Below are 25,691 nucleotides of genomic sequence, written 5' to 3' on the forward strand. Positions count from 1 at the left end.
ACCTTCCCCACCTTCCATCCAGCCCGACCCACCCTGGGAGGCCCAGAGTCCCAGAGCTGGAGGACTGTGTTGGCTTTCCCCAGGCCTTGGTATCCTTTTAAATGTTGCAAGATTTCTAAGCAACCCCCTCCTTCCCAGGATGCTTCTTCAGATGTTTTCTGGAGGGGGGTGGGGGGCTTTCCCAAGAAGGGAGGGCACTGGAGCCTCAGGGACAGAGGGCACTGCTTTCCTGCCTTTATAGCCCGCACAAGCCCAGCCACATGGCCTCGTGCCTGGCTCTGGGCAGGGTAGGGCAGGGCAGGAGAAAGGCTTGGCGACTGGACCTATGGGACTCCAAGGTGAAAGGTGAAAGGAAGGGCTTTTCCAGCCGGTTAAACGTCAACAGTTAAGCCCAGAGCTAGGGGCTCCTGCTTCTCTTGCCAGAAGCAGCCTGGGAGCATTCAAAAGGTGTTTAATAAATGCTGGTTGGCCCTAGTCCAGGGTCTGGGTGGGGTTGTGGGAGGTTTTGCAGGCAGACGGCAGCTGGGAGGAGAGCTCTCCGGGAGCCTGGGAGAGACATCTGCAGTCCAGCCGGCCGCCTGGCCAAGCCCTTTCTATAAAGCACAGGGAAAAAAGGAAATTAAAGGGGAAGGGGCAGGCCCCGGTAGGGGTGGTGGGCGTTCCTGTCGCCTCTAACCTCGCGGGGCGGTGGGCGACCTGCTCCCAAAGGCCAGAAATTCTGGCGAGGGACCCTCTGACCTCGCGTCCCACCGCCACATCCCTTCCCCCTGGATATTCCGAGCACCAGGTGTTCGCCCAAGCAGAGACTGGGTGGGTGGGGGTCGGACGCGGCGACTTACTGGAAGAGGAAGCAAACACAATCCATTTTGCAACTGTGCAATGCCCCAGGGGGTACGGGTGTGAGCGCGCGCGCGCGTGCGCGTGTATTGCATATGGGCATGCCCCCCGGCTGCAACTGGACCCCCGTTATTGCTTATGCCGGGAATGTGGGGCTTCCGAGCGGCGCCCGGAGGGCAATGGAGCGAGGCAACCTCCAAAACAGGAGGTGGAGGGGAGGGCCTTGAAAAGGTGTCTGGGCGAGGCTGCGGCAAGGCTGAGGGCAGCTGCTGCCCGGGTTCCAGCCGCGGCCGGGCAGGGGTTAAGGCTGGAGCGGGCGAGGACGGGGCGGGGACCTGCAGGGGGAGAGGGAGGGGAAGGGTCAGGCTGAGCGGCCCGGTGCTCCGCCCTCGCCCCTCCCGCCCGCGCCGGGCGCCGCGCACGGCCACCCATGCCCTTATAAGGGCGGCTGTCGCCGGGGCAACGAGCGCCCGCCCCCAGCCCGCGGCGCGCGCCCCTGCCCCCGCCCCCGCCCCGCGCCCGCCCCGCGAATGGAACGTTGTGTGTCAAACCGGCCGCAGCGCGAGGCCGGCGCACGGGGTCGGCGGCGGCGGCGGCGAGAGCGAGGCTTGGGCCCAAGCTCAGGCCCAGGCCTGGCGTGTGCGGCCGCAGCGGGGGCGGCAGCTCGGGAAGCGCCGGCCCGCGGCCCCGCAGGCCCCGAGCGGCCGCCGGGGGGCCCCGGCGACCCAGGGGGCGCGGCGCCCGGCCCCGGCGCGCGCCCGCCGCCCATCCCCCTCGCCGCGGGCGGCCGCGCAACTTGCGGCCAAACTTTCCCCCCGGCCTCCTGCGCCCGGATGGCGGCCCGCTAAGTTGGCCGCCGCACCCGGCCGAGAGGCGGCCAGGCCAGAGGGCGCCCCCTGTGCAGCCCGGGCCGAGCCATGGCCCGCGCGCCCCCGCCGGGGCCCCAGGGCGGCGGGGCGCGAGTGCCCGGGGCCCCCGGCCCGCGCCTCTAGCGTGCCCCCCCCCTCCCCCGGGCCCGGCCCCGCGCACGCGTGGGAAAGTTGGCCTGGAACCGGCCCGACCAGTTCCGCCCGGGCGGGCGGACCGGCCGCAGGAAGTTGCTGCAAAACTTTTTTGGGGGGTGCAGCCGGTACCCCCCGCGCGCCGGGACCGGATGCGCACCGGGTAGCGTCCCCCCGGGCCGACAGGGGTGCTCGGCGGGAGGAGCGCGGAGGGGGCGCCCCGGCCCCGCTGCCCTGGGGCTATGGCCATGGTGACCGGCGGCTGGGGCGGCCCCGGCGGCGGCGATACGAACGGTGTGGACAAGGCGGGCGGCTACCCGCGCGCGGCCGAGGAAGACTCGGCCTCACCCCCCGGCGCCGCCAGCGACGCGGAGCCGGGCGACGAGGAGCGCCCGGGGCTGCAGGTGGACTGCGTGGTGTGCGGGGACAAGTCGAGCGGCAAGCACTACGGCGTCTTCACCTGCGAGGGCTGCAAGAGCTTCTTCAAGCGGAGCATCCGCCGCAACCTCAGCTACACCTGCCGGTGAGCCCCCTGTCCTCGCCCCGCCCCGCCGCCTGCACCCGGCCGAACCAGGCCAGGCCTGGGCCCTGACCTGCTCGGTCACCTTGGGCCTGGCGCTGACCTTCCTGGGCCTCCACTCCCCTTCTGAGATAAGGGCACAGCCCCCTGTCCCCCTCTCCGTTCCGTTCCTGGGGTTGTGTATACAGTCGGCGCAGTATGGATGCAGTTCCTCCCATCAGGTGGTCCCCTGGCGTCTGCCGCCCCAGTGCCTTGCTCCTCCTCCGCCCCTCGCCTTTTTTTTTCCGGAGAGGGGTCATCTCCGTGGGAAGAGGGACTGGGGTGCTGTCAAGGGTGGCACCTTAACCCCAGGACACCCCTTGGGAATCGTCGTGCAGGGACCCCCGCGGGAATCGAACGTGGAACTTGGACTGTGCTGCTCGAAGCGTCCAGGGGCCATTGTCTGCGGCCGCAGGGATCGATACGGCGCGCCCTTGGGGTCAAATATCACTTCCAAAGTCGCTCTGGCCAAGGGAGGCCCTGACGAAAGCGAGGCCCCGTGGCACAGGGCGGCCGCCTTCGCATGGAGGACCCTATTGTGGGGGAACTGGGCCGGCCTATCAGTGGGCACCCGCCCTGGGCTCACCCTGGACCTTGGGTCACCGGAAACCGCTGCTGGAGGAGGGGAGGATGGGGAGGGCGGCTGGATTTGACCGCACCTCTGCTGCTCCGCCCCAGCGCCTGGGGTGGGATGAGACCTGGGGCTCCTGGAAAATCCCTGACACTTAGGTGGCCCCACTTGGGGCGGGGGTGGGGGGGGGGGTGTATGTTTCTGAGAAGGCCTGGGCTGTGCTGGGTTGGAGTCTCCATTGAGGGGCTTCGCCCAGCCGGGGTCCCCTTCCCACCACTCTTGGGTGAACCTTTTTCCCACTCCATTGATCAGTCCCTACTCTGAGCCTACATGAACATGCCTGGGCTCTGCAGAACCAGTACGGGGAGCCCCACTTCCCATATGCACAAAACTGAGGCTCAGAAAGGTCCTGGTGTCGGTTCTGGATCACCCAAGGAGAGACCCTGCCCCAGTTGGGGCTTAGTAAGGTGAACGATGGGGTGGGGAAGGAAGGGCGGCCAAGTTGGGGTCAGGGCCCTCCCAGGAGAGGCTACTGGGTGGGTCCCTGGGCACCTGGAGTTTGGCCCCAGGTTTGGGGTCAGGGCTTGTCTGGTGTGGCCGTGTGTGTGTGTGTGTGTGTGTGTGTGTGTGTGTGTGTGTGTGAGAGAGAGAGAGAGAGGGAGAGAGAGAGAGAGAGAGAGAGAGAGAGAGAGAGAGCTGGCTTCCTCCCTCCTCCAGTGCTAACTGGGCCACCAGACTGGCCTCATTCTTACTGCTGGAATAACTGCCTGCTTTCTGGCCAGGTCTTTGGGGAGGGCAAAGGAGGGGCTCAGGAGGTTTTGAGGTCCCAGAGGTTCCCTGAGGGTGGGAGCACCAAGGCTGGGGAGAGGAGGCATTGTTAGGGGCTGACAGGTCCTTTGGAAGCTCAGGGCTGTGTCACCAGGTGAAGTCACTGCCCTTCAGTAAAGTGTCCTCAGGGCCCATCCTGGGTAGTATGATGCCAGCCCCCTAGGAGGGACGCTAGCTCCATGTCCAGCCCTCTCCCCGTCTGATGGAGGGACAGTGAGATGCAGAAGCACCCGGCCTGTGGAGTCGGGGCTGGGCCAAAGGGAGAGATAGGTCTGGGGTCCCAGGAGGGAACAAGGGGCTCTGGCTGCGTGTCAGGGAGGGCTCCCTGGAGGAGGGCAGCGGGATGGGCCTTAAAGCAGGAGGGTTTGGTCCAGGCAGACTCCCAGTGGCAGGTTGGGGGAGCATTGTTGTAAGATGAGACCACCCAGGCATGGGAGAGCAGTAAGAGCTGAGTGGGCCTGAAATGCTGGACTGAGGGCCACAGGGGGCAGTGGAGGGTGTGAGCAAGGGAGGGCTCTAATCAAAGTGAACTGGAAGCCAGAAGTCCAGGGAGGAAGCTCAGTTGGGCCCCGGGTTGAGCCAAGCATGTGCTTGTTAGGTGGATCATTGAACTTTCTGTTTCCCCATCTGGAGGACCAGGAAAGCTGTCCTGACTCCAGAGCTGGGGAAGTTGAAGCAGAAGGTTCCAGGCCTCCCCTGAGGTCAGGGCCCTGAGCTGGGCCCCTGCCTGCCTGCCCACCCACCCTAGGCTTGGCTGTTTCCAGCCGGCTGCCCCCAGCCTGCTGCCTAGGACCCTCCCACTGCCTGCCTGCTGGGCTTTGTTCTGGTTCTGCCTGAGCTCCCTCCGCCCTAGCAGGGCCTCCTCCTGGGGGCTGGGGCTGTTTAGGGGCAGAGGCCTGAGCTCAGAGGCTGCCACTTGCAGGATCCAGGCTCTCGGAGGCTCTCCAGAGCCTCAGCTCTTCTAAAGCTGCTATTGGCACTTCCTGCTGGGGCCTGGGGGCAGGGGCCTGACACCTCCCCCAGAGCCCCTCAGACAGCCCCACCCACCTGACCCAGTGCATTTCATGTGGAGCTGGCCTCTGGCCTCCTGTTTCCAAATGAGGAAACGGGCTTGGTGGAGAAGTTGCTGCAGGAGGGTCAGGGCTGCATGTTCAACTGAGAGGTGTTAGATTTTTAACTTAGTAAGTGTTTTACTCTGATTTTTCTCTGGATGAACTTCTTGGTGCTCAGCTGGAAGCTCAGGGGTATCTGCCCCAGGTCTGGGCTCAGAGAGCCCTGGGACCAGGGTGGAGTTGTAGAGGGGCAAGGGCCCAGGGGAAGAGATGCTGGGGACATATGAAGGACAAGTTCCTGAATCCTCTTGCTTGGGGTTGACTCTGCCTCACAGGGCCCGGCCACCTGTCCCATGCCTGGGAGAGGCAACAAGGATCCCTGGGAGAGGCAACAAGGATCCCTGGGAGAGGCAACAAGGATCCCTGAGGGCCACCAGAAAGAAGTTTCTTGGGCTCAGTTAGGAGTTGGAAGGTCTTTCCAGAGGAAGAGACACGGGTGTGGGGTCTTAAAGCAGGACAGGAGTTCGTTCATTCGTTCATTCATTCATTGGTGGTGGCCTTGTGCAGGCTGATCATGCCGGGGCCCCACAGTGCTGTGACCCCGTGGAGGACTGGCTCTGGCCTGGCCTGGCCTCTACTGTTCGTCAGCTCGCTGACCTTGTACCTTCTCTGCTCTCGCAGTGCCCCTGGGACAAAACCGCACCCCTTGGTCTGTCAGTGGCTACATAAAATGAAACTGTTTAGGCCTCCGTATTTTCACATTTCCAACCTTTTGCTCTCCTTGCACTCTCCATTCACCTGGGGAACTATTCATCCTTCAAAACCCAGTTCCAATAAACCCTCCCTGGTGTGCTAATCTACTTTGCCATAGACTCCTATTCATCTGTCACCACCCACCCCCAATTGTCCTCTCCTTTCCTTTTTTATAACTTGATTTCAGTGAAGAAGGGAGAGGGAGAGAGAGATAGAAACATCAATGATGAGAGAGAATCATTGATTGGCTGCCTCCTGCACCCACACTGGGGATCGAATCCGCAACCTGGGCATGTGCCCTGACCAGGAATCAAATCATGACCTCCTGGTTCATAGGTCAAAACTCAACCACTGAGCCATGCCAGCTGGGCTGTCCTTTCCTCTTTGTAGACCTGCAGGCGTAACCTTGGTGCCCCTTTGGGGTTACCTACCCAGCCTGGGGTGGGTGGAGTACCAGTGTTTCCCAGGTGCAGCCTTCAGAGTTGGCTCAGAGGGTAGCTTTAGGAGCTGGATGTGGGTGTCACAGGGACCCACATGGTGACCTCTGCATGCCCACAGGTCTAATCGTGACTGCCAGATCGACCAGCATCACCGGAACCAGTGCCAATACTGCCGCCTCAAGAAGTGCTTCCGGGTGGGCATGAGGAAGGAGGGTGAGTTTGCTGGGGCGGGGCAGACAGAGGGTAGACAAATGGCCTGCCCTCATTCCCTCTCTTGGGGTCTGGTGCCTGCTAATCTCGTTACCACCCATCTGAGATCCCACGGGTCTCAGTTGGGCCCAGGGCTTGAGGAATCCAATTACCCGTGGCTGCCTTGTGGCTGTGCAGGAGCTGGGGCTGCAAGGGATGCCCTGACGGGCCCATGTTAGGACTGTTCTCCAGCCTCCCTGGCCTCAGAGTCAGGTGCTCTGGCCCTGACACCTCAGTGACCTCCCTGCCCCTGTCCCCTAGCCTGGCCACCTCTTTCTGAACAAGGACATATTTTTTTTATTTGACTTTCTCTCCCTCCCACTCCACCCTGCATTATGTTTGCCCAAGGCAGGAACTTGTCTGATTAAGTCAAAGGGCAGCCTGTCCTTCCGCCTGACCCCTGGCCCTGGGAGCCGGAGGGAGGCCCAGCCTTTTGTCTCTGCCCTGGGGACTTGGGTGGATATATGCTGGCAGTTGGCCTAGAACTCCACCCTTAGAATTGAAGTGGAATGCAGAGACTTCCACCAGGAGCCCGGGGGCTCTAGAACAGATCTGACCCCATGCTGGGTGTCATGTTTCTGCCTGGACTCTCAGGGGCCAGGCCAGCAGTTCTTCCCTGCATTGAAATGGAATTTTTCCTGGTCTAAAGTTGGTTTCTTCTCTGCCGGGCTTCTAGAAGCTAGGAATGGCTGCTCAAACTATGTCTCTTAAACCATCTGATCAGTCCCTTTGGTCCTTTTAAGTTTGAGGTGACTGTCCTGCCTCCTTCCCCACCTGGATTTGCCTCCACTTGTCCATTTGACCTAAAACCCCTCGGTTCTTCAAATCAGGGCTTCAGATCTCCCGTCTCAGGAGTGGATACCGTCATAACTGCAGCTCATGTCCCAAGCACAGTCCTGCCTCGGCCTTTGCATGGGCTCTTCCTTCTGCCTGGCATGCTTTTCCCCCAGACACCTGCCTGGCTTCCTCCCTCCCTTCCGTTAAGGTTTGCTTAAATAGCACCTCCTCAGAGAAGCCTTCCTGTCTGCCCTTCATCCTCCTCCTTGGTTTCACACCATTTACCTCGCTCTGCAATTTACCTGCTCCCTTACTAGAATGTCCCCTCTCTGAGGAGGAAGACTTCTGTCTTGTTTGTGACACATCCCCACTGCTTATAGACCAGGCCCTGGAACACAAAAGGTGCTCAGTAAATGTTTCTTGTCTTGAATTACTATTCACTTAGCCCTTACTATGTGCCAAGTGCCGTCCTAAGCCCGTTAGATAGATTCTTACGTAACTCAGTGATTGGTGTCATCATCTTTATTATCTCCTCAATCTTACAGAGGGGGAAACCGAGCAGAGCAGGGAGGTGGGCCGTTTGCCAGGGTATGAGAGCAGTAGAGTTATGGTTTAGGCTCGAACCCACACATTCTGGGCCGAATGAGGAGGAAGACTGGGGAAAAGATGCTCAGGAAGTGGGAACAGCAAGTGCAAAGGCCCTGAGGTGGGAACATGGTCAGGGGATGGAGGAATAGAGGGGGTGGGGTTTAGAACTGAGTGAGCAAAGGGGGAAGGAGAAGGTCCCCAACCTCTGAGGGCAGAGCATGGCTCATCCCAAGCCTTCACACTCCCCCTTACCCATTTTGGCATTCCTCCCCCATCTGCTTATGCCCCTGGCTCCCACCCATGTCCCCCTCCCCATCTGCTCCATGGCAGGTTGACCAGAAGTTCATGGAGGTGGCAAGACAGGGCCTGCCAGCTCAGTAAAGCCCAGTCTCTGCCTGGCACCCAGGCTAGTCTGCCGCTCTTCCCACCTTCCTGGTCACTGGGCACACTGGCTGAGGCCAGCAGTGAGTCCTCTACCTCCTCCCCGTCAAGACTGCTGATGGCAGCTCATGTTTATTGTGCACCTACTTCTGTCTAAGATTCCATTCTCAGCACTGGGGCAGCTGCAGTGACCCAGACAGACAGATCCTCTTGGGGGCCATGACCTGGGACGCAGGGCTGGGAGCTAGAGAAATGATCCCATCTCCATAGGAGAGATCACTTGCTTTAGGGACAAGCTGGCCAGGGTCCCAAGGCCTAGGAAAATACCCCCTCCCTGGCCCCATTTTCAGCTCCGGGACTCCTATGATTGACAGGGACATGATTGACAGGTCAAGCCTCCCTGGCTGCTGACTGGAGCTCACACAGACCAGTGGGAGAGGGCCAGGCATGCCTGAAATTCGCCCTCACCCAGTGGTCCCATTCCCACCCGGGAAGGTCCCCCCGCCATGGTCCTCCTCTTAGGAAGTTGGGTGGGGTTGGGGGCTCAGGCTGGAGGCACAGGGCAGAGCGGGGGAGCGGGGTGGGGGGTGGCTGCAGGACGGAACCCCTGGCCTCCCAATAAGCTGTGTGCCCATGGGGTGGGGTTTTAGGGAAAGGCTAGGTGTGGGGGCTTTTAGAGGGGAGCGGCTGAGTAACCCTCTGATCACTTTGTCTTTTCCCCTTTATTTCTCCCTACCTGCCCCCATGATTCTCTGGATATCCGCTTCCCCCCTATTCCATCCTCCTCCTTCCTGGCACCTCCCCCCCCCCCCCCGCCCCCCTCCCCATGTTCCTTCACACTCCCCCTTACCATTTTCATCATTCCTCCCCCACCTCCTCACCCCTCATCCCTTCTCCCCTCTCCTGCCTCTCCATCTCCTGTCTGCCCTCTCCCCTCCCTTCTGCCCATCTCTGTCCCCCGCGCAGCGGTCCAGCGTGGCCGCATCCCGCACTCTCTGCCTGGCGCAGTGGCCGCCTCCTCAGGCAGCCCCCCGGGCTCAGTGTTGGCTGCCGCGGTGGCAGGCGGGGACCTCTTCCCGGGGCAGCCGGTGTCGGAGCTGATCGCGCAGTTGCTGCGTGCGGAGCCCTACCCCGCAGCGGCGGGGCGCTTTGGCGGAGGCGGCGGCTCATCGGGCGCCGTGCTGGGAATCGACAACGTGTGTGAGCTGGCGGCGCGGCTGCTGTTCAGCACCGTGGAGTGGGCGCGCCACGCGCCCTTCTTCCCCGACCTGCCCGTCGCCGACCAGGTGGCGCTGCTGCGCCTGAGCTGGAGCGAGCTGTTCGTGCTGAACGCCGCGCAGGCCGCGCTGCCCCTGCACACGGCGCCGCTGCTGGCCGCCGCTGGTCTGCACGCCGCACCCATGGCCGCCGAACGCGCCGTGGCCTTTATGGATCAGGTGCGCGCCTTCCAGGAGCAGGTGGACAAGCTGGGCCGCCTGCAGGTTGACTCCGCAGAATATGGCTGCCTCAAGGCCATTGCGCTGTTCACACCTGGTAAGATGCGCTCCAAAGGGGGGGCGGGGCCGGGGGACTCTTTGGGGGTGGGGGTGACCCTTCACTCTCTGATGCCCTGCCTGCTAGGCTGTGGCCTGCACCTGCTGTGAGTGCTAAATGGGGCGGTGGAGGAGGTGATATAGGTGGTGTGGCGCCCTGATGCCCCAACCCCAGATCCCAGGTCTCCCTAAGAACTCTGACTCTGGTCCCCAGACCCCAGGCTGGGTCTGAACTGGTTCCACAGCCTCTCTTCCTGATTTTGGGGCTCCCTGAGACACCCCCCTCTCCCACTCTCCATCCCTTCATCAAAGAGGCAGGGGTGGGTGGGGAGGCCCCTGACATCTGATTCTGGCCCCTCCTCCCTGATTTCTGTGACCCCAGACCTGACCCAGAGTCCCCAACCCGCTGGTGGAGGCTGACTGGATTGGGAAGGGGTGTGATTTTGAGGTCCTTCCCATTGAGGAGGGACAAGGCTGTCCTAATACTCTCCTGCCAGGAGTAACCATCCAGCTGCCAAAGCACTACCTGATTCGAGGGACTGTTGGCACAGCTGCCTCTGTAACCAGGAAGCATCCAGACCCATTAGGTGTTTTCTTGGGGCCAGGGATGCAGGAACCAGACCTAGGCCATTCGGGGAGGTGGCATCCATGTGAAATATACAACTTTGCCTTCCTTCTTTCCCTAGAAGACTCTACCCCCACCTTCAAGGGGCCCATCTAGACAATGTCACATTCACTCAAGCCCCAGACCCCTCTGGGGCGTGCCTTCCTCCCCACGGCCCCGTCCCAGCCCCCTCTTTCCCTTGATTAGAACTTGTCTCCCTGACAAGGCCTCAGTTGGGGTCCCATCCACCCTTGAGGTATCATTGCCTGCACCCTTGTGTTACTGTCCTCGGATGAGGCTACCTCCGTATCTTTTGAGAGCCAACACTGCCTTAGATACTCCCATTTGTGACCCAGTCCCTATCTCTCACCCCCTGAATGCTCCTCTCCCTCCATATCCACATCCCCAATGGTGCCCCCAGTCACCCCTGGGGCCCTGTGTCCTGCCATATCCTACCCCATCTGACCTTGCCCTTGTCCTTCCAGATGCCTGTGGCCTTTCAGATCCAGCGCACGTGGAGAGCCTACAGGAGAAGGCACAGGTGGCCCTCACTGAGTACGTGCGGGCCCAGTACCCGTCCCAACCCCAGCGCTTCGGGCGCCTGCTGCTGCGGCTCCCCGCCCTGCGTGCCGTCCCCGCCTCCCTCATCTCCCAGCTGTTCTTCATGCGCCTAGTGGGCAAGACGCCCATTGAGACGCTGATTCGAGACATGCTGCTGTCTGGAAGTACCTTCAACTGGCCCTATGGCTCAGGCCAGTGACTGGACAGGACCCGGGGCACCGTGGCCGGGTCTGCAGACCTCAAGGGATGTGGCTGCTCGAGCCTCCGGGGGATTCCCCAGACAGAGGACTCCAGCCTCTCTCCTCAGACTCCTATTTTTTAAAGACTGTGAAATGTTTGTCTTTTCTGTTTTTTAAATGATCATGAAACCAAAAAGTGACTGATTGTCCAGGCTCTGGCCTATCCTCCACAGAACCTCCTGGCCAAGATGGGGGGGGGACTGAGGTTCTAATCCCGGGACAGTCTTGTCCCTCAGGGCCTCAGGCATGAACTCGGGGGGTGGGGTTGGTTCCCTACTGTGATGGGCAGAGGCCTGGTGTTGACTGGAGGGGCAGCCGGAGCCAGGAAGGAGTTGCGTGCACCAGGTGGCTTCTTCTGGACACGTGATCCGCGTTGGACACTACATGGTGAATGAATCAAGGCCCATAATAAAGGCATTTCCTACCTGCAAACAAAATTTGTCATCCCCCCCCCCCCGGCCCCCCCTGTTGATTTTTAGAAAGAGTGGAAGGGAAAGAGGGAAGGAAGAGGGGAGGGAGGGAGAAACATGCATGTGATCCATTGGTTGCCTCCCACATGCACCCCAACTGGGGCTGGGGATTGAACCTGCAACCCAGGTACATGCCCTTGACCAAGAATTGAGGCCACAGTCCTTTGATGCATGGGCTAATGCTCTAACCACTGAACCATACCGGCCAGGGCTCTGTCATCTTTGAGGGGAAGGCAGCCTACCATGGGAACCCACTCCCACCACCTGGAAAACCCACAACCTAACAACAACCCTGCTTACTGTTTGTGTTGGACAGTGTTGTAGGGAAACAGTCTGGGGTTGGGAGGGGCTGAGGTCAGCCAGTGAGTCTATAGGAGTTAAGCCTAGCAGATGGCTCAGGTGAAATTCAGACTCTGGCTTCAGAGTGAGCCTCATGGATTCACACATGCCCTGGACCAAACACCTCATTGTTTTCTTTGGCCAGCCCTTAATCATGGCTTTGGGCCCCAGTGTCCTCAGGTAAACCACAGTGCCCAGCGCAATCGCTGTTCAGCTTGCAGTGCCCAGAAGTGGAAAATTGCAGGGACCCATTTACTTGGTTGGCCTTGCGGCCTCCTGAAGGATCCTGGCTGCGCCTGCCCCCTTCAGGTGGTCCCCAGCATTACATCACATGAGTTCTCTAGAAGGCTACCCCAGCAAGACTCTAGGGCAGTGGTTCTCAACCTTCCTAATGCTGCGACCCTTTAATACAGTTCCTCATGTTGTGGTGACCCCAACCATAAACTTATTTTCATTGCTACTTCATAACTAATTTTGCTACCGTGATGAATCGTAATGTAAATACCTGATATGCAGGATGTATTTTCATTGTTACAAATTGAACATAATTAAAGCATAGTGATTAATCACAAAAACAATATGTAATTATATGTGTGTTTTCCGATGGTCTTAGGCGGCCCCTGTGAAAGGGTCGTTTGACCCCCAAGGGGGTCGCGACCCACAGGTTGAGAACCACTGCTCTAGGGTCCTTTGCCTCCATTACTGGACCTGTGGAAACTCCTGGCCCTGGGGCTCCCCAATCACTTGGCCCCTCACTTTCCCCCCAGAAAGGGCCACCTGAGGCTCTGGAGGAGCGGGAGCCCCCTGGACAGACAAGCGTTCGTACCACACTTGGAGACCCCGAACAAGGCCGTATCTCAGAACCTTCATTTTTTTCCCTCTGCAACACGGAAGAACAATTTTTTGGTGGCATTGAGTGTTAAGCATAGTATATATTTAAGAAATGTTTATTCCATTGGGATTGGGAACAGGACCTGCTTCCAGAGGATGAGTTGAGATCTAGGGTCCCCATGGGGTCAGGGCTGGGGGTCCCGGAGGAGGTCCTGGGAAGAATTCCTGGAGTAGGGGGTCATCAGGACCAAAGCCTCAAAGGCTGAGGCATTGGCAACCAGGGAAGGCTACCCTAGGAGGGGGAAGAGCAGGAACTAAGGCTGGGAGGGAGAGAAGTGAGCGCAAGGCGGGCTCGCTCTGTCAGGATGCTCAGAAGTACACAGAGCCCTCGCTGTCTCCTCGGCTGTCGAATTTCTGGATCTGCGCCTTGAGGTGCCTTAGTTTGCCCTTCAGGTAACGGCAGCGAGCCTGCTTGTCCAGAAAGCCAGGGTCCTGGTAGGACAAGAGCGGGAAGTCCTTGTGGTCGTCTGGCCTAAGGCCTCAAGCTGCTCGGCCGTTTGCTTTTCCTCTCTGAGCCTTGGCTTTCTTTCTGTGAAACGGGGCACTTATGGGAGTGTCAGGGGTGCAAAGGCCAGGCTGCGGGATTCAGGAGGCCATGACTCACCGTCCGCTTCTTCTCGAATTCTCTCCAGACCCTGGCGGCTACTTGAGCCTCCTTCTGAGGGGAGAAGGAGGAGGGTGACTAAGGGAGTGCTGGATCCAAGGAGAGATGGGGAAACAGGCTCAAAGAGACACAGTGACCCCTCTAGGGAGCACTTCAGGGCTGATGTTGGCTCACGTGCGGTGGTGCCCGCCCAGGCTGGGGGCGGGAGAGTTTGGCGATCTAGACCTGATGGGTGTGCTGAGAGCCAGGGTCTGGCCACCTGGAAGGGCTGTGGGGCAAGGGTTTCCACCTGGTTGCTGACCTGGCTTTGGGGCGGGGGCAGTGAGGTCAGCAGGGCTTCCAGCTGCTGGAGCTTAGCCTGTGCAGAGCGCAACTCCTGCTGGAGCTCCAAGAACTCTGAATACTGGTCCTGGAACACAGCAGCGTAGCAACTCCGCTCCCTCTCACTGCTCACTGGTGGGTACTTACTGCTGGGGGGAGAGGGGGTGTTGAAAGCAGGACAGAGTGTGAGTGTGAAGAATCCCTGCCTTTCCCCCAGTCAGTATAATCTGTTTTTCTCTGCTCATGCTGGGCTCCCTGCTCAAATGTCCTTTCTCTCTTATTCACTTGTCAAAGCCCCAGACTCGGTGCCCCTTCACTGTCCCCAGACACCGGCAACCACAGGGGGGACACTCACAGCTCATAGTCGGGCACTGGGTGGGGCCTAGGCACTTGCTCCCCAGGGATGGATTCAACAGGCTTCTCGGTGCAGGGGAGGGCCCGGGAGGGCAGTTCATCCTCAAATACAATCTTCCTGGGCCTTGCCCTGGGAGCTCCTGGCTGCGGTTAGCACAGAGACAGCGGACGCTGGTTTCAAACGAACGAGGCTATCGGGAAGCTGGGATCCTTTAAACTGGGGGTAAGGAGTCCTCTGCCTAGGCTCGGCCTGGGGACCCTCCTCCAGCTCACACTTACAGGAGGCCCTGGGCCAGGCGGGCGGAACTGCAGGTCCCCCCGGGAGCCGTGGGTGTGGGGGGGCCCCCGGGTGGGCATAGACCTCGGGAAGGAGCCGCTCGGGCGTCCCGGGGCCGACGGGCGGGTCCTGCGGGGGGCGTCGTGGCCCGCACGTGGCGGGGGTGGTCTGCGGGCGGCCTGTGAACAGGAGGACGCGCATGACGGGGCCCCGCTGCAGGACCCGCGGAGAGCGAACCTGTGACAGCCAACTCCCAGCCCCTAGCGCGAGCCCCAACCCCGCTGATTTGCATAGATGCACACGATTGGTCCTCAGAGCACTCCGACTGCGGAACCCGGAAAGGCGCTATGCAAATGACCCTGACGCCGACGCGCGGCCGGGGCCCGGCTGGGGTTAGTCCCGCGCTGCCCGGGGCTCGCCCGCTGAGGCGCACGGAGTCCAGTGACACCGACCCCGAGGAGACCCCAGGGCCCGCCGCTCGGGCTACGCGCCGCACGAACCGCTCCCGCCCGAGCTCCCGCTCCCGCCCGGAGTCACCTGTCCCAGCGTCCGGAGCTCGGTGCTTGGGTCCACCCTCCGCGCAGCCCGAGTACCAATTATGCCTTAGCTGCAGGTTGGACCCAACTGCTGGGGTCGCTCCGCCAAGCGGGGGCGGGGCTGGGGGCGGGGCGGGCCTGGCGACGCGGGGGCGGGGCCGAGGGGCAGGGCGGGGCTGGCGGCGAGGGGGCGGGGCCTGGCGACGCGGGAAGCGGACTCACTGCCTTGACTGAGGACCCCAACCTGCCGTGTGTTTGGGGCGGTGAGTCACCCTCTCTGAGCCTCAGTTTATTCGTCTGAAAACCGGTGGCTTTGGCGAACTTGCACCCATCTATTTACAAAGAAATTATATTATAAAAAACATTCTCTAAATAGCGGCATATTTATAAAGTTCAAACAACAGAAAAGATGCATAGGGCAAAAGTGAATGTCTCATCCGCTAGTCTCCAGAAGCAGCACTTCGTTGTGTCTCCTGGGGCGATCCTATTTCAATGACAAACAAATATAAATATTTTCCTCACTACAGACAATACTGCAAAAAATATTCACGTGCAAATTCCTTTGGCCACATATGGGGGAGAAGTGGAATTGCCCCTGCAAGGCAAAGAGACCTCTGTATTTTCGTTTGGAAAGATACTGTCAAGTTGTTTTTCGATGGGGTTGTGCTGTTGATATAACCAGCAGTGAAACACTGGTTTTTCCCCAAACCTTTGCCACCCTGATGTTACCACGGTTTCCTGCAAATGTATTTTCAGTTTTAAATCTCGCTTAATCTGGTAAGTGAAAAAATTTAGAAACCGTTTGTATTTCTTTTCTTATTTTCTGCAAATCTTTTTTGTCCTGTTGATTTTTTTGTAGCTCTTCCTCTATCAGGGAAGTTAGTTTAACCAAGTAGTGCATCTTCTTTGATGCTATGCAAATGACCATGCAAATGGGGAATCTTTCAATATATTTTGCAGCTTTTTTTGCACATAGGAAACAAGTTTATTTTATTATTTTTTTCATTTATTTTTATTTTTTCCCCATCACCATTTATCCCTGCCATACCCTTTTCCACCTCCACCCACTCTAGGAAACTAATTTAAATATTCATTAAATCCCTTGTTTATTGAATTCTCTTATTATTAAAATAGCTTTTTAAAATGGTGATGGAAGGAGCCCTGGCCATTGTGGCTCAGTTGGTTAAGCATTACCCCATGAACCAAAAGGTCAAGGGTTCAATTCCCAGTCAGGGCACATGCCTGGGTTGTGGGCTTGATCCAAAGTAGGGGGCAAGCAGGAGGCAGTTGATCAGTATTTCTCACATTGATGTTTTTCTCTCTCTCCCATCCTCTCTCTAAAAATCAATAAAAACATAGTAAAAATATAAATGGTGATGGAAGGAGCCTTGACTTGGGGTGGTGAACACAATACAGTATACAGATGATGTATTATAGAATTGTACCCCTAAAACCTATATAATTTTATTAACCAATGTCACTCCAATTAATTCAATAAGAATTAAATAAGTAAAAATAAAAAATCGACTTTGTCTTTCATATAGTCATATCATTTGTAAATATTTTGCCTCTTTTCTAATTTTCCAGTCTCGTGTATTTTCTTGTCTAGTTGCATTGAACACCTGACAATGTTAAATCATTGGGGGAGGTGGATGGGCCGTGGGCATCCCCACCTCTTCACTTTGATGGCACAACTTTCATTATTTGCCCATTAAACTCAATGCTGCCTTTGCCTTGAGGTTTTGCAATTAAATGAGGGGGAAAAAATCTCTCTCCCTCATTTTGATACTCTTTTGTATACTGTTCAGCAACAGTGCAAAGCACCATTTCACCGTTTACTCTGGTTGTTTCCTGATGCATTCATGTGGCTATTGACAGGCTCCCTAATACCGAACCACTCCTGGGTCTCAGGCACGAGTCTCCTTTAAATATATATATATATATTGCTTTCAGAGAGGAAGGGAGAGGGAGAGAGAGAAACATCAATGATGAGAGAGAATCATCACTCCCCCTACTGGGGACTGAGCCTGCAACCCAGGCATGTGCCCTTGACTGGAATCAAACCTGGGACCCTGCAGTCCTCAGGCTGATGCTCTATCCACTGAGCCAACCAGCTAGGGCTCCTTTTTATGATCTATTTTTAAAAAGCTGCCACGAGAGCTTCTATAAAGCTCTATCTGGTGGTTTTGCATCCGTGTCAGTGGAGGTCCATGCGGGCAACTCCACCTGTGTCCCACAGTGCCTGCTCATGTGCCCATGTGCCCAGGGCAGGGTCTCCACGAACCCTCCTGTTTGCTGAATCACTGTGTGAAGCATCTGCAGTGTCCTGAGAGCTTAGGCTGTGCTGAGCACTGTCCCTAAATTATCACCTTCAATTTCAAGGAAGGCCTAGCACTGATGCCCTCTCCTCTAGGCAAGGCCCCTTTCCTTCCCCACCCTCCTGACTCCACAGGGCTGAAGGCGTTGTTAGTTGGCTCTGAGACTGGGGGAGGGGAGGGGAAGGGGCCTCCCACCTTGGCCAGGGGAAAGTAGGGGGGTTGCTGAGTCACTATCCTTGTCCCCAGCCTAATCTTCTCCCCCCTCTGCTCATGTAGTCTTTGTGGCTCTCGGGGGCCTCCAAGGGCCTACCCATCTTGTCCACCCCAAAGGGTACCTCTGGAGAGGGGTGGAGGGCAGACAGAGGACAGAAAGGGTGGGCCAGTCCGGGTCTTTTTACTTTTAAATTTATTTTTATTGATTTCAGAGAGGAAGGGAGAGGGAGAGAAAGAAACATCAATGATGAAAGAATCATTGATCAGCTGCCTGCCTCCTGCACGCCCCCTACTGGGGACTGAGCCTGCAACCCCAGCATGTGCCCTTGACCCTTCAGTCCGAAGGCCGATGCTCTATCCACTGAGCATAACCAGCTTGGGCCAGGCAGGTCTTTATTTGAGTTTGGGCATGATTCGGATGAAGAGGATCATGCTGATGAAAATGAAGCAGACAATGATAAGCATCGCCCAAAGCAGCCAGTTGACGGATTTCTGTGCGTGCTGCTCCAGCCGTTCTGATTCCGTCTTCAGCTTCTCCAGGTTCTGGTCGGCCATCTTGAGTGAGTGCGACAGGGTCTGCGGGTGAGAGTATAAAGAAGACTGGGGTCGAGTGTGGACTCTCCTTATTGCCCTGGGGCAAGTCAGCACCTCTTGGCCCTGGCGGGCGCTGGTTCCTCAGCTGGGAATCTTGTCTGCTAACAAATTTGCATTTATCCGGCCAAGTCCCAGCCACAATGCCCCTCTACTGGGAAACCTTCTCTGATGTCCCGGGGCAGAAGCCGCAGTTCCCACAGTCCTCACACCTGGTTGTCCTTCTTGATGACACTCTGGGCGGCCAGTGTGTTGGTCTTAAGGCTCCGGGCCAGGCCCAGCATTTCTTCTGCCAGCTTCTCCTGGAGGTTCTGGTGCTGCTGCAGGACGAGGTCTAGCTCGGCTGCCGACTGCTTCTCATCCCTGGGCCTGGGACCTGCCACCCCACTGACCTCACACGGGTGGACAGGTAGATACGAGATGGGAGTGGGGTGGGGGGTGGGAGGTGGGGGAAGAGACAAACATGTTCCCAGGGAACCCAGGGGTTATGGCTGCAGCCACTGCCCCACTTGGGACTGTTTCCCCTTCTTTGCTTTGGCTTCTGGGTAAAGCATTCCCAGAAGGGGCGTCTGATGGGTGATTTAGACGCTTGTGGTGGCGCCTCAGTGGTCCAAGATTTGTCCAGCCCCCCCGCCCCGCCGCCCCCCCCCCCCTGCTGCCCAAGGGCTGAGGATACTCACGTTCTCTTCCTCACATCCAGCTTGGGCTCTGGAAGAGGAACAGGCCAAGCAGAAAGGAGGAGAGGATTGGTTCTCTGCATTCTGGTTTCTTGACCATTACCTGGGATGGGTCTGCTACACATAGGCCCTTTCCCAACTTGCCTGCTGCCCAGCAGGCTCCTGATCACTCCTCAAAGCTCTAGCTCAAATGCCCTTTTGTCTGGGATGTTTTCCTCACCCCCCTGGGCTTCCCCTGGCCCCAGGTCCCTCCCTCTGTTTTCCTCTGGGGACCATTTCCTGTCCCAGCTACCCTCTCCCGACATGACGCGGAAATGGCCCCAAGGACACTCCCTGGGCTGTGGAGGACCCTGTGGGAGCCGGATGAGGCACAAGGGATGGGGAGCAGCAAGGTCACATGTTATGTCCCAGGCTGTTCTGCTCAGGGCCACTCACCTCCAGCAGAGTCCTGTGGGAAAAGGGGACAGGCAGGAGGTCATCTACCTTGTCATGCCCCCAGGCCTGTCCTGTCTGCTCTCAGAACCTCTGTATCCTTAGTCACGGCCCCGGGCAAGTCCCACAAGCTCTGACCCTCAGTTTCCTCAACTATTAATAATGACAGCAGCTCATATTTTGAATGATTTAGCTGATCTATGGAAAGTTCTCAGAAAGGGAGCTGTCATCCTATTTTACAGATGGAAAAATCTTGTCTATCGGTGGCAGGTGGCAAGCCAGGAGCCAAATCTTGCACTTAACCAGACATGGGCACCTTTTGCCACGTACCAAACAAATTCCTCTTCCTCTAGCAAAACCTTGACCAGAATGCCCCTCTGGTGGGAAGCCTTGTTTCATGGCCCAGGGCAGAGGCCCCTAGGCTCCCTGTACCTGAAAGAAGGGTTCCCAAGGACCAGGGAGGGTGCCCTACCATGCCCAGCAGCTCACTCCGCATCTCGCTGGTGTACCGTGCCCGTGACTGCAGATGGACCGTCTTGGTGGCGGGCACCCGCTCCCTGGCGGTGGTGGGCACTCGGCCGGGGGCCAGGAACTGGTTGGCTAGTGCCTTCTCGGAGGAGGACGTCTAAGGAGAGGGAGGAGGCGTCACAGCAGGAACAGGTCCTGGGGACTCGGAGGGCCTGCTGAGGGCTGAGGAAGCCGCGCACGGAAGAGGTGCCTGTGCTCACCAGCTTCTCTGCCTGCAGCATCCCCTTCAGAAAGTCCACCTTGCGGGAATATTCATTGATCACTTCACAGACCGGTTTGCTGGAGGGCGAGATGCAGAAAAAGGAAACCTGTCCGCTGTCCCCAGTTCAGAGAAAGGTCCCAGCAAGGACTGGAGCCTCGGGGGGCCCCCTACAGCACCTGCCACCCGCCCCCCGCGGCCTCCACCCTCCGACAGGAAGCCCTTCTGGCCGTCTGCACTCACCTCGTCTGGGCTTTCAGGGCCTGCAGCATGTCCTCGAGGGCTCCCACGTACTGGGGAGAACAAGTGGGTGTCAGCCTGCACCCCCCTTCCTCCCCATCTTGCTCGAAGCGGGCAGAGCCAAGGAGGGGTTAGGGGCTGGAAAACGGAAGGGGCCCATGTCGAGGAGGCGGGGACCAGCTGAGCCCCAGGGACGAGGGTGGACGAAGCGGGTGGACGTGGCGGCGCCCACCAAAGGGGCGTGGCCAGGGCGGCTGGAGGGGGGCGGGGCCCGGCTGCAGCACCGGGCACCTCCTTAAGGGAGTCGAGCTCTAAGCGGCAATGCAGGGCCCCCACCTTCTCTAGACGCCATTCGTCCGGGTCCCGCTTCTCTGCTGCCATCGCCTCGCAGCGGCACAGCAGCCGCACCAGGTTCAGCTCCAGCCTGGACGCGGCCATCGCCGACCGGCGGTACCGCCTCTTCCGCCGGCGGCACCCGCCGCTTCCGCCCGCGCCTCCTTGAGGGCGGAAGTGCCTTCATTTGACCTCCTTCCGGGTGGGCGTGCCCCTCTCTTTCGCAGTCCCAGCTTTAGGGCGGGAGTAACGTCTTGTTGCCTGGAGAGGCCACCGGCTCCATATTTACTCAGGACCGGACCGCCAGCTTTCCGGCGTGGCCATCTCAACTCTTAACGAAAGGTTGAGGACCACGTAGGTCCTTCGGTGTCAGGCGCACGTGCAAACTGATCACTCCCCTCGCCCCCCCTTCAGTCTGATCACTTCCGACCCCACCGCCCCTTCAAAATTCCTCACCACACTCACTGCTGGCTGGGTTCTTCCCACACCCCAGTAGCCTTCCCCGAGTTCTTTCGGGAAGGGGAGGAGGAAGAGGTTAAGGCCTTGGACTTCGGAATCCATGGGTTGGGTTCCCATCCGAACTTACGTGGTTATGAGCACCTCGTTCCCAACCCCGACTCTGACTCAACCCTCCAGCCCTTTCTTGGGAAGTGGGCAGTGGGACGGTGTCGCTTCAAGGTGGACACAGGTTAGCCCTTGGAGTGAGATGGGGCTGGGTCACCCCTAAGGCTCAGACCCCCATGGAAAGAACCCAGTCCTAGCTCCCGGCCCCCCAGGGAGCCAAGGCTCATCCTGAGCAGATAGGGTGAATGAAGATGGAGGCTGCACAGGGACAACCCTGGAGTGCAAACGTTTTATCTTCCCAGCCCCAGGTCACCTGTGTTCCCATCACACCCGTAGGCCTGGTGTCCTCAAAGGATACAACGGATGAAACCAAGCCCAGGACGGATAAAGGGACCCTCCAGAGCAGTGGTCCGCGGAGCACTGGCGACAGCTGCTCCAAGGCAGTAGGTTTTGAATCCCAGCCATGCCCCATCCCAGTGTGTGACTGGACAATTCCCTAACGAACATGTGCAGTCTTCACTGCTCCCACCCGCCAGCCAGCTCCCACAACTGCCCCCGTTTGCAGCCCGGGAGCTTGTGTGGGGACGTTGTTCCTGGCTCTGAGGCCCTCAGGGTGGATGGCCCTGGCTGGGGTTAGGCTGCAAGAGGGTGACAAGAGGCAACTCCCAGGACAGCAGGCTCTTCTCACTGAATGTAGCTCCGGGTACTCCCTGCTCCCTCTGGTTTCTGGATCAATATGCATGAGCCTCCAGCAGGCCCAACCCCCCTAGGGATGGATGCCTGTGAAATTCCAACAGCAGTGTTTGCTGCAGGAGCAGGGCAGGTCCTTCCAGAGGAGACCACAACCCTGCTGCCCCATGCTCCGCCCACCCAGAGCAGGTATCACATCAAACACCTCAGTCACCTTTTCTTTATTTCACATGGTTTGTAGGACACCTCTAGTCCCAGACCCAGGGCCATCTGTCCAGGTGTCCAGGGAGTGAGAGGAGCCTGAGAGACAGGAGCCCCGCTCTGGAGGTCCCCAGGCTGTTCCCAGGGATGTGCAAACTCAGGCCTCGCCCTCCTCGCTGTCCTGAGTTCCTGTTCTGCCCCAAGGGGCAGGCAGTGCCAAGGGGGGCCTCCTCCACTCAGGGAACAGTGGACAGAGTGATGACCACATTTGAGTCACCCTGGATGTGAGGTCTATGGTACCCCAGGTGAAGGCTGCCCCCCACCTCATGTCCTCACTCCAGCCAACAGCCTGGATCACCATGGAAGGCTCCATTGCTTCTCTGAATGCACGGGGGCTGATGACTGCTGGCCAGGCCTGAGGATGAGACCCAGACAGACTGGGGGCAGTCAGGTGCCCCAATTGTCCAAACCCCTGGTCCAAGCCGTCCTCACTGTGGGCCTGAGCCTTCGAGGTGAGGCGGCGGCCATGTGGGTTTTGCTCTGAAGTCCGTGTCCAGGTTATAAAGGCGAGGCAGGGCGTTAATACAAAAGTTTGTACATACACATATAAAAAACAGTTTGGTCTTCTGTTAAGGCTGTTACAGTTTAAAGTTATGTAAACCAGGCACAAGGTAACAGTTAACTGTAAAACCGTACAAAACGTACAAAACGGGGTGGGAGAGGCCAGGCTGCCTGCCAGGATTTGGGGCTCTCGGCAGCACATCTGTGTGAGCCGGGGCTCAGCCCTGGCTGGCCTCTCTCTGCTGGACTCTGCAGCTGGAGCCAGTGCCCACCTCACACTGCTCTTGGAGCTTTTCATTCCAGATCCTTTTCGGAGAGCCGAATGCTGGCGCTCCGGCACTCGGCTGTCCTCAGATGTTCTGACTCTGGTACTGCGGGCCTTCAGCCATTGGTCTGGCCTGAGGTGGGGGGCAGGCAGTAGGTCGGGGGGTCCGAGTACCTCCGTTTGGCCCCAGGTGGCTGGTCATCCTTGTCCAGGGGCTCCTGAGTGCCCTGCACAGGCAGGTGTGCACCCGGTGTGATGTACACAGAGTGTATCTGGTCCGGGCGTCGGGCAGGTGTCTCTCGGCGCCTCACTAGCATGGCAGCCTCCTGGGCACCTGGTGCCTGACCAGGGAGGTAGGAGGGCAGGCCAGGGGGGAGCTTGATGTTGGCCGTGGGCATGATGGGGGTCCGCCGGGGAGTCTTCACTCTGACCGTCATGAAGGACGACGGCCTTCGTCTTGGAGAGGCGGCCACCTCGGGGAGGGGGCTCGGGGCAGGTGCACTGGGGCAGGGGAGAGCAGGTACGGGGGGTCCTTTTGAGAGACAGATGGCAGGGTTACTGCAGCTTCAGGCTGGCAGACAGACCCTTGCCCGGGGGCCTGCCAGGGGTGGACATGGGAGGAAAAAAGCAGACGCTACCTTAATACTGACCTTCCGAGGTCCCCCGCCCGGCCCGCTCTTCCAATAGACTCTCGGTGCTGGCCGAAGTCTCCGAGTCCAGGTTCTCCTCGTCAGAGACCCGAGGGTCCAGCTCTGGCAGCCGGTAGGTGATATCCTCCCTGGGAACGAGAGGGGTCCCAGGTCCCAGGCTGTTCCCATAGTGACAGACCACCCCATGGAAAGTGCCAGGACAGTATGGGACAGAGCAGGACATCCTGGTCCTGGACGGGACTCCCTGCCTCCAGAACGCCCCACCCCCAAAGCATACCCGGCCCCAAATGCCCCGGCCCTGCAAAGCTCACAGGAAGGTGTCGGGCTGTTGAGGGAAGCCAGGCATCTGGCCCAGGACTGAGCAAACGAGGAGCTCCTGCCTTAGGACTTTGCACGTGTTGTTCCCTCTGCCTGGAGCACCCTACTCTGTAAGACTAGGGTGGCCAGCTGCCCTGGGTCACATCTGTCCTCCTGGCACAATTTCACACTCACATCTCAACTGGACACAAATTAATCAGTCACCCCAGCTAAGGCCACCTTCAAGACAAAGTCTGAACATCATCCCTGTGGCCCTTTCTCTCCCAGTGGGCACCATGGTTCCCTGTGGTGAAGAAGGGATTTAAACAGAGCTCCAGGCTGTGTTTTAGGGGCGCAGCGCTCCTCCAGGAGGTGGGTCCTGGGCGGCAGGACTGAACCTGGCCCATCGGCTCCAGAGTGCATAGTGGAGGGACTGGTGGATGGGGCTGGACGGTGCAGGCGAGGGCGGGAAGGGGACGGAGGGACACTTGCTTCTCCTCCTTGATGGACTGGATCCGCTCGATGAGGATCTCCTTCTCCCGGTCCTCGTCCTCATCGTGGCCGGCTGCCTCCTCCTCTGGCAGCACCGCTAGCTCCTCTGGGCCGCCGCTGCTTCCCCGGGCTGTGGGGCTCTTGTTCTGCAACAGAGAAGCAGCAGGTTTGGCGGCCCCTCCAGGCGGGTGGGGTTAGTGATTGTGGGTGGAGAGAGGGTGGCGTGCACAGCTCGAGGGGTGGTTAGTTCTGCTGTGGCTGGCTGGCGGGGCTTAGTGAGGCTTCTCCAGGAACCACTCTTAACCAAGTGGCCCTGGCACAGCTGGTTAGTTGTCCTCAACACAGGTGGTCAACAGGCAACAGGCCTCCCCCAGCATGCAGTTCCAGAGGTTAGGACATGCTGGGCCTACCCTACGAGGACCCTGGGGGCAGAGGGGAACCCCAGCATGCACGGCACTGAAGACATGCAGGGTGGGCCCACCAATCGTGTACATACCAGGACCCCCTCATAGGGAGACGAAAACCCCAATTTGAGAGGCCATGGCTGGGGGGAGAGATGAACAGAGGGTGACCACATGGGACCACGACGAAGACACCAGTTCTGTTATGGTCCATGGGGACAAGGGCATGTCCTCCCATGGAAGCGCAGGACCTGCCCTTTTGAATCCCTCCCACCCCCCACTCTGGGGCCACTCCAGAGGGATCAGTCCCCTATGGGCGGGGCCCAAGTCAGCAAGGACCAGGGCTGCAGGATGTAACACCACCAAGTGGCGGACGGTCTCCCACTGCCCTGAGCGGGGCAGTCGGCAGAGAGGACAGGGCAGAAGTCATTTGGTTGAGGTAGGAATCGGCCCTGGACCCAGCTGCCTGTGGCAGGGGTGTTGGTGGTAAGGGAAGTGAGACCCCGCCCTGACACCCAAGCCCTGCTCACAGGGCCACTCCCACCCAGGCCACATTCCAACCACACCCCCACGGAGGACCCCACCACACAGTGCTCACAGTGTTCTGTCGCAGGAGCGAGAGCCTGCGGAAGGCAATGCTCTCGGCGGCCTCCAGCTGGCTGATCTCATCCATCTTCACCTTGTACTTCCTCATCTGTTCTTTGATCAGCATCTCTACGCACCTGTGACGAAGGCCCATGGAGAGGGTGACTCAGATACGGTGCCAGGGCTGGCCGGCCGGGGGACCTGGTATCCAGGGAGGTGTTGGCTGGAGATGGCACCATGGCCAAGGCAGAGACCCATCCGGAGACCAGGCAGGGCCAGGGATATGGCTGCAGCTGCCATCTTGACCCCAGCTGACTGGCTGGGTGACCCTGGAGGACTCATTCTACCTCTCTGAGCCTGAGTTTCCACCTCAACACGCTCCCTTGTCGGAAGGAAGAAGTACGCAGAGGGTCGGAGTGAACTGACTCCTGTCACACTGCAGGGTGGGGATATTTCACAGGGAAGCACTAGTATGAAGTGCAGGGAGGCTGGGCGACTTGTCCTAAGGCCTGCAGGCAGCTGGCCCCCAGGGCTCCAGAACATGCACTGTAACCAGCAGTTCATCTGCTCAGTAGTCAGGGCCAGCCCGGAGTGGGCAGTACTGAGGGACTCCACCTGGAGTATTCAGCACGGAGGGCACTCAGCCTGGATGGATGACCAGTCACACGCGTTTTCCCGTCACCAGAAGCA

General features: G+C 58.9%; 4 protein-coding genes across 8 annotated transcripts in view; 1 reads left to right on the forward strand and 3 right to left on the reverse strand.

Moving 5' to 3' along the window:
* The first annotated feature begins 1,917 nt into the window (after positions 1–1,917).
* Positions 1,918–12,359, forward strand: NR2F6 (nuclear receptor subfamily 2 group F member 6). Its single transcript, XM_081093119.1, has 4 exons — positions 1,918–2,361; positions 6,160–6,254; positions 9,003–9,569; positions 10,658–12,359. The coding sequence occupies exons 1-4, from the start codon at positions 2,081–2,083 to the stop codon at positions 10,930–10,932; spliced, it is 1,218 nt and encodes a 405-aa protein (XP_080949245.1). The 5' UTR covers positions 1,918–2,080; the 3' UTR covers positions 10,933–12,359.
* A 327-nt stretch (positions 12,360–12,686) lies between these two features.
* Positions 12,687–15,872, reverse strand: OCEL1 (occludin/ELL domain containing 1). 4 transcript variants are annotated; one of them, XM_081092318.1, is made up of 6 exons: positions 14,987–15,872; positions 14,231–14,407; positions 13,953–14,095; positions 13,578–13,743; positions 13,277–13,330; positions 12,687–13,104 (listed from the first exon to the last, which is right to left on the reverse strand). In XM_081092318.1, exons 2-6 carry the CDS (start codon positions 14,306–14,308, stop codon positions 12,982–12,984), a joined length of 564 nt encoding a protein of 187 aa, XP_080948444.1. In that variant the 5' UTR covers positions 14,309–14,407; positions 14,987–15,872; the 3' UTR covers positions 12,687–12,981. The 4 variants fall into 4 exon arrangements, with proteins under 4 accessions (XP_080948444.1, XP_080948443.1, XP_080948446.1 ...); XM_081092317.1 differs by lacking the exon at positions 14,987–15,872 and adding an exon at positions 14,766–14,881 and having other exon boundaries at positions 12,696–13,104; XM_081092320.1 differs by lacking the exon at positions 13,277–13,330 and having other exon boundaries at positions 12,720–13,104; positions 14,987–15,735.
* Positions 15,873–17,473: 1,601 nt separating this feature from the next.
* USE1 (unconventional SNARE in the ER 1) lies at positions 17,474–20,429 on the reverse strand. Of its 2 annotated transcripts, XM_081092321.1 has the most exons (8): positions 20,299–20,429; positions 19,966–20,015; positions 19,724–19,802; positions 19,468–19,620; positions 18,999–19,011; positions 18,567–18,594; positions 18,099–18,273; positions 17,474–17,871 (listed from the first exon to the last, which is right to left on the reverse strand). In XM_081092321.1, the coding sequence occupies exons 1-8, from the start codon at positions 20,398–20,400 to the stop codon at positions 17,689–17,691; spliced, it is 783 nt and encodes a 260-aa protein (XP_080948447.1). In that variant the 5' UTR covers positions 20,401–20,429; the 3' UTR covers positions 17,474–17,688. The 2 variants fall into 2 exon arrangements, with proteins under 2 accessions (XP_080948447.1, XP_080948448.1); XM_081092322.1 differs by lacking the exons at positions 18,567–18,594; positions 18,999–19,011 and having other exon boundaries at positions 17,506–17,871; positions 18,099–18,262; positions 19,428–19,620.
* Positions 20,430–21,758: 1,329 nt separating this feature from the next.
* MYO9B (myosin IXB) overlaps positions 21,759–25,691 on the reverse strand; it is an 86,690-nt gene continuing 82,757 nt past the window's right edge. The window contains exons 38-42 of the mRNA XM_081092079.1: positions 25,015–25,138; positions 24,512–24,559; positions 24,012–24,161; positions 23,227–23,350; positions 21,759–23,108 (exon numbers count right to left, since the gene is read on the reverse strand). Coding sequence (XP_080948205.1) covers positions 22,693–23,108; positions 23,227–23,350; positions 24,012–24,161; positions 24,512–24,559; positions 25,015–25,138 — 862 coding nt within the window. The 3' untranslated portion in view covers positions 21,759–22,692. The remainder of the gene's footprint in view (positions 23,109–23,226; positions 23,351–24,011; positions 24,162–24,511; positions 24,560–25,014; positions 25,139–25,691) is intronic.

This window comes from Myotis nattereri, assembly GCF_964212035.1.
Source record: "Myotis nattereri genome assembly, chromosome: 5".
Lineage (NCBI taxonomy): Eukaryota > Metazoa > Chordata > Mammalia > Chiroptera > Vespertilionidae > Myotis > Myotis nattereri.

Bases quoted from the DNA above. Each gene is read 5' to 3' on its own strand.
- NR2F6 (XM_081093119.1), top strand. From the start codon at position 2,081: ATGGCCATGGTGACCGGCGGCTGGGGCGGCCCCGGCGGCGGCGATACG. The intron at 2,362-6,159 runs GTGAGCCCCCTG...GCATGCCCACAG, and splicing joins AACCTCAGCTACACCTGCCG to GTCTAATCGTGACTGCCAGA. The intron at 9,570-10,657 runs GTAAGATGCGCT...TTGTCCTTCCAG, and splicing joins CATTGCGCTGTTCACACCTG to ATGCCTGTGGCCTTTCAGAT.
- OCEL1 (XM_081092318.1), bottom strand. From the start codon at position 14,308: ATGCCCACCCGGGGGCCCCCCCACACCCACGGCTCCCGGGGGGACCTG. The intron at 13,744-13,952 runs GTGAGTGTCCCC...TCCCCCCAGCAG, and splicing joins CCAGTGCCCGACTATGAGCT to TAAGTACCCACCAGTGAGCA. The intron at 13,331-13,577 runs GTCAGCAACCAG...TTCTCCCCTCAG, and splicing joins TGCCCCCGCCCCAAAGCCAG to AAGGAGGCTCAAGTAGCCGC.
- USE1 (XM_081092321.1), bottom strand. From the start codon at position 20,400: ATGGCCGCGTCCAGGCTGGAGCTGAACCTGGTGCGGCTGCTGTGCCGC. The intron at 20,016-20,298 runs GTGGGGGCCCTG...TGTTCTCCCCAG, and splicing joins ACGAATGGCGTCTAGAGAAG to TACGTGGGAGCCCTCGAGGA. The intron at 19,621-19,723 runs GTGAGCACAGGC...CCCTCTCCTTAG, and splicing joins TGCTGCAGGCAGAGAAGCTG to ACGTCCTCCTCCGAGAAGGC.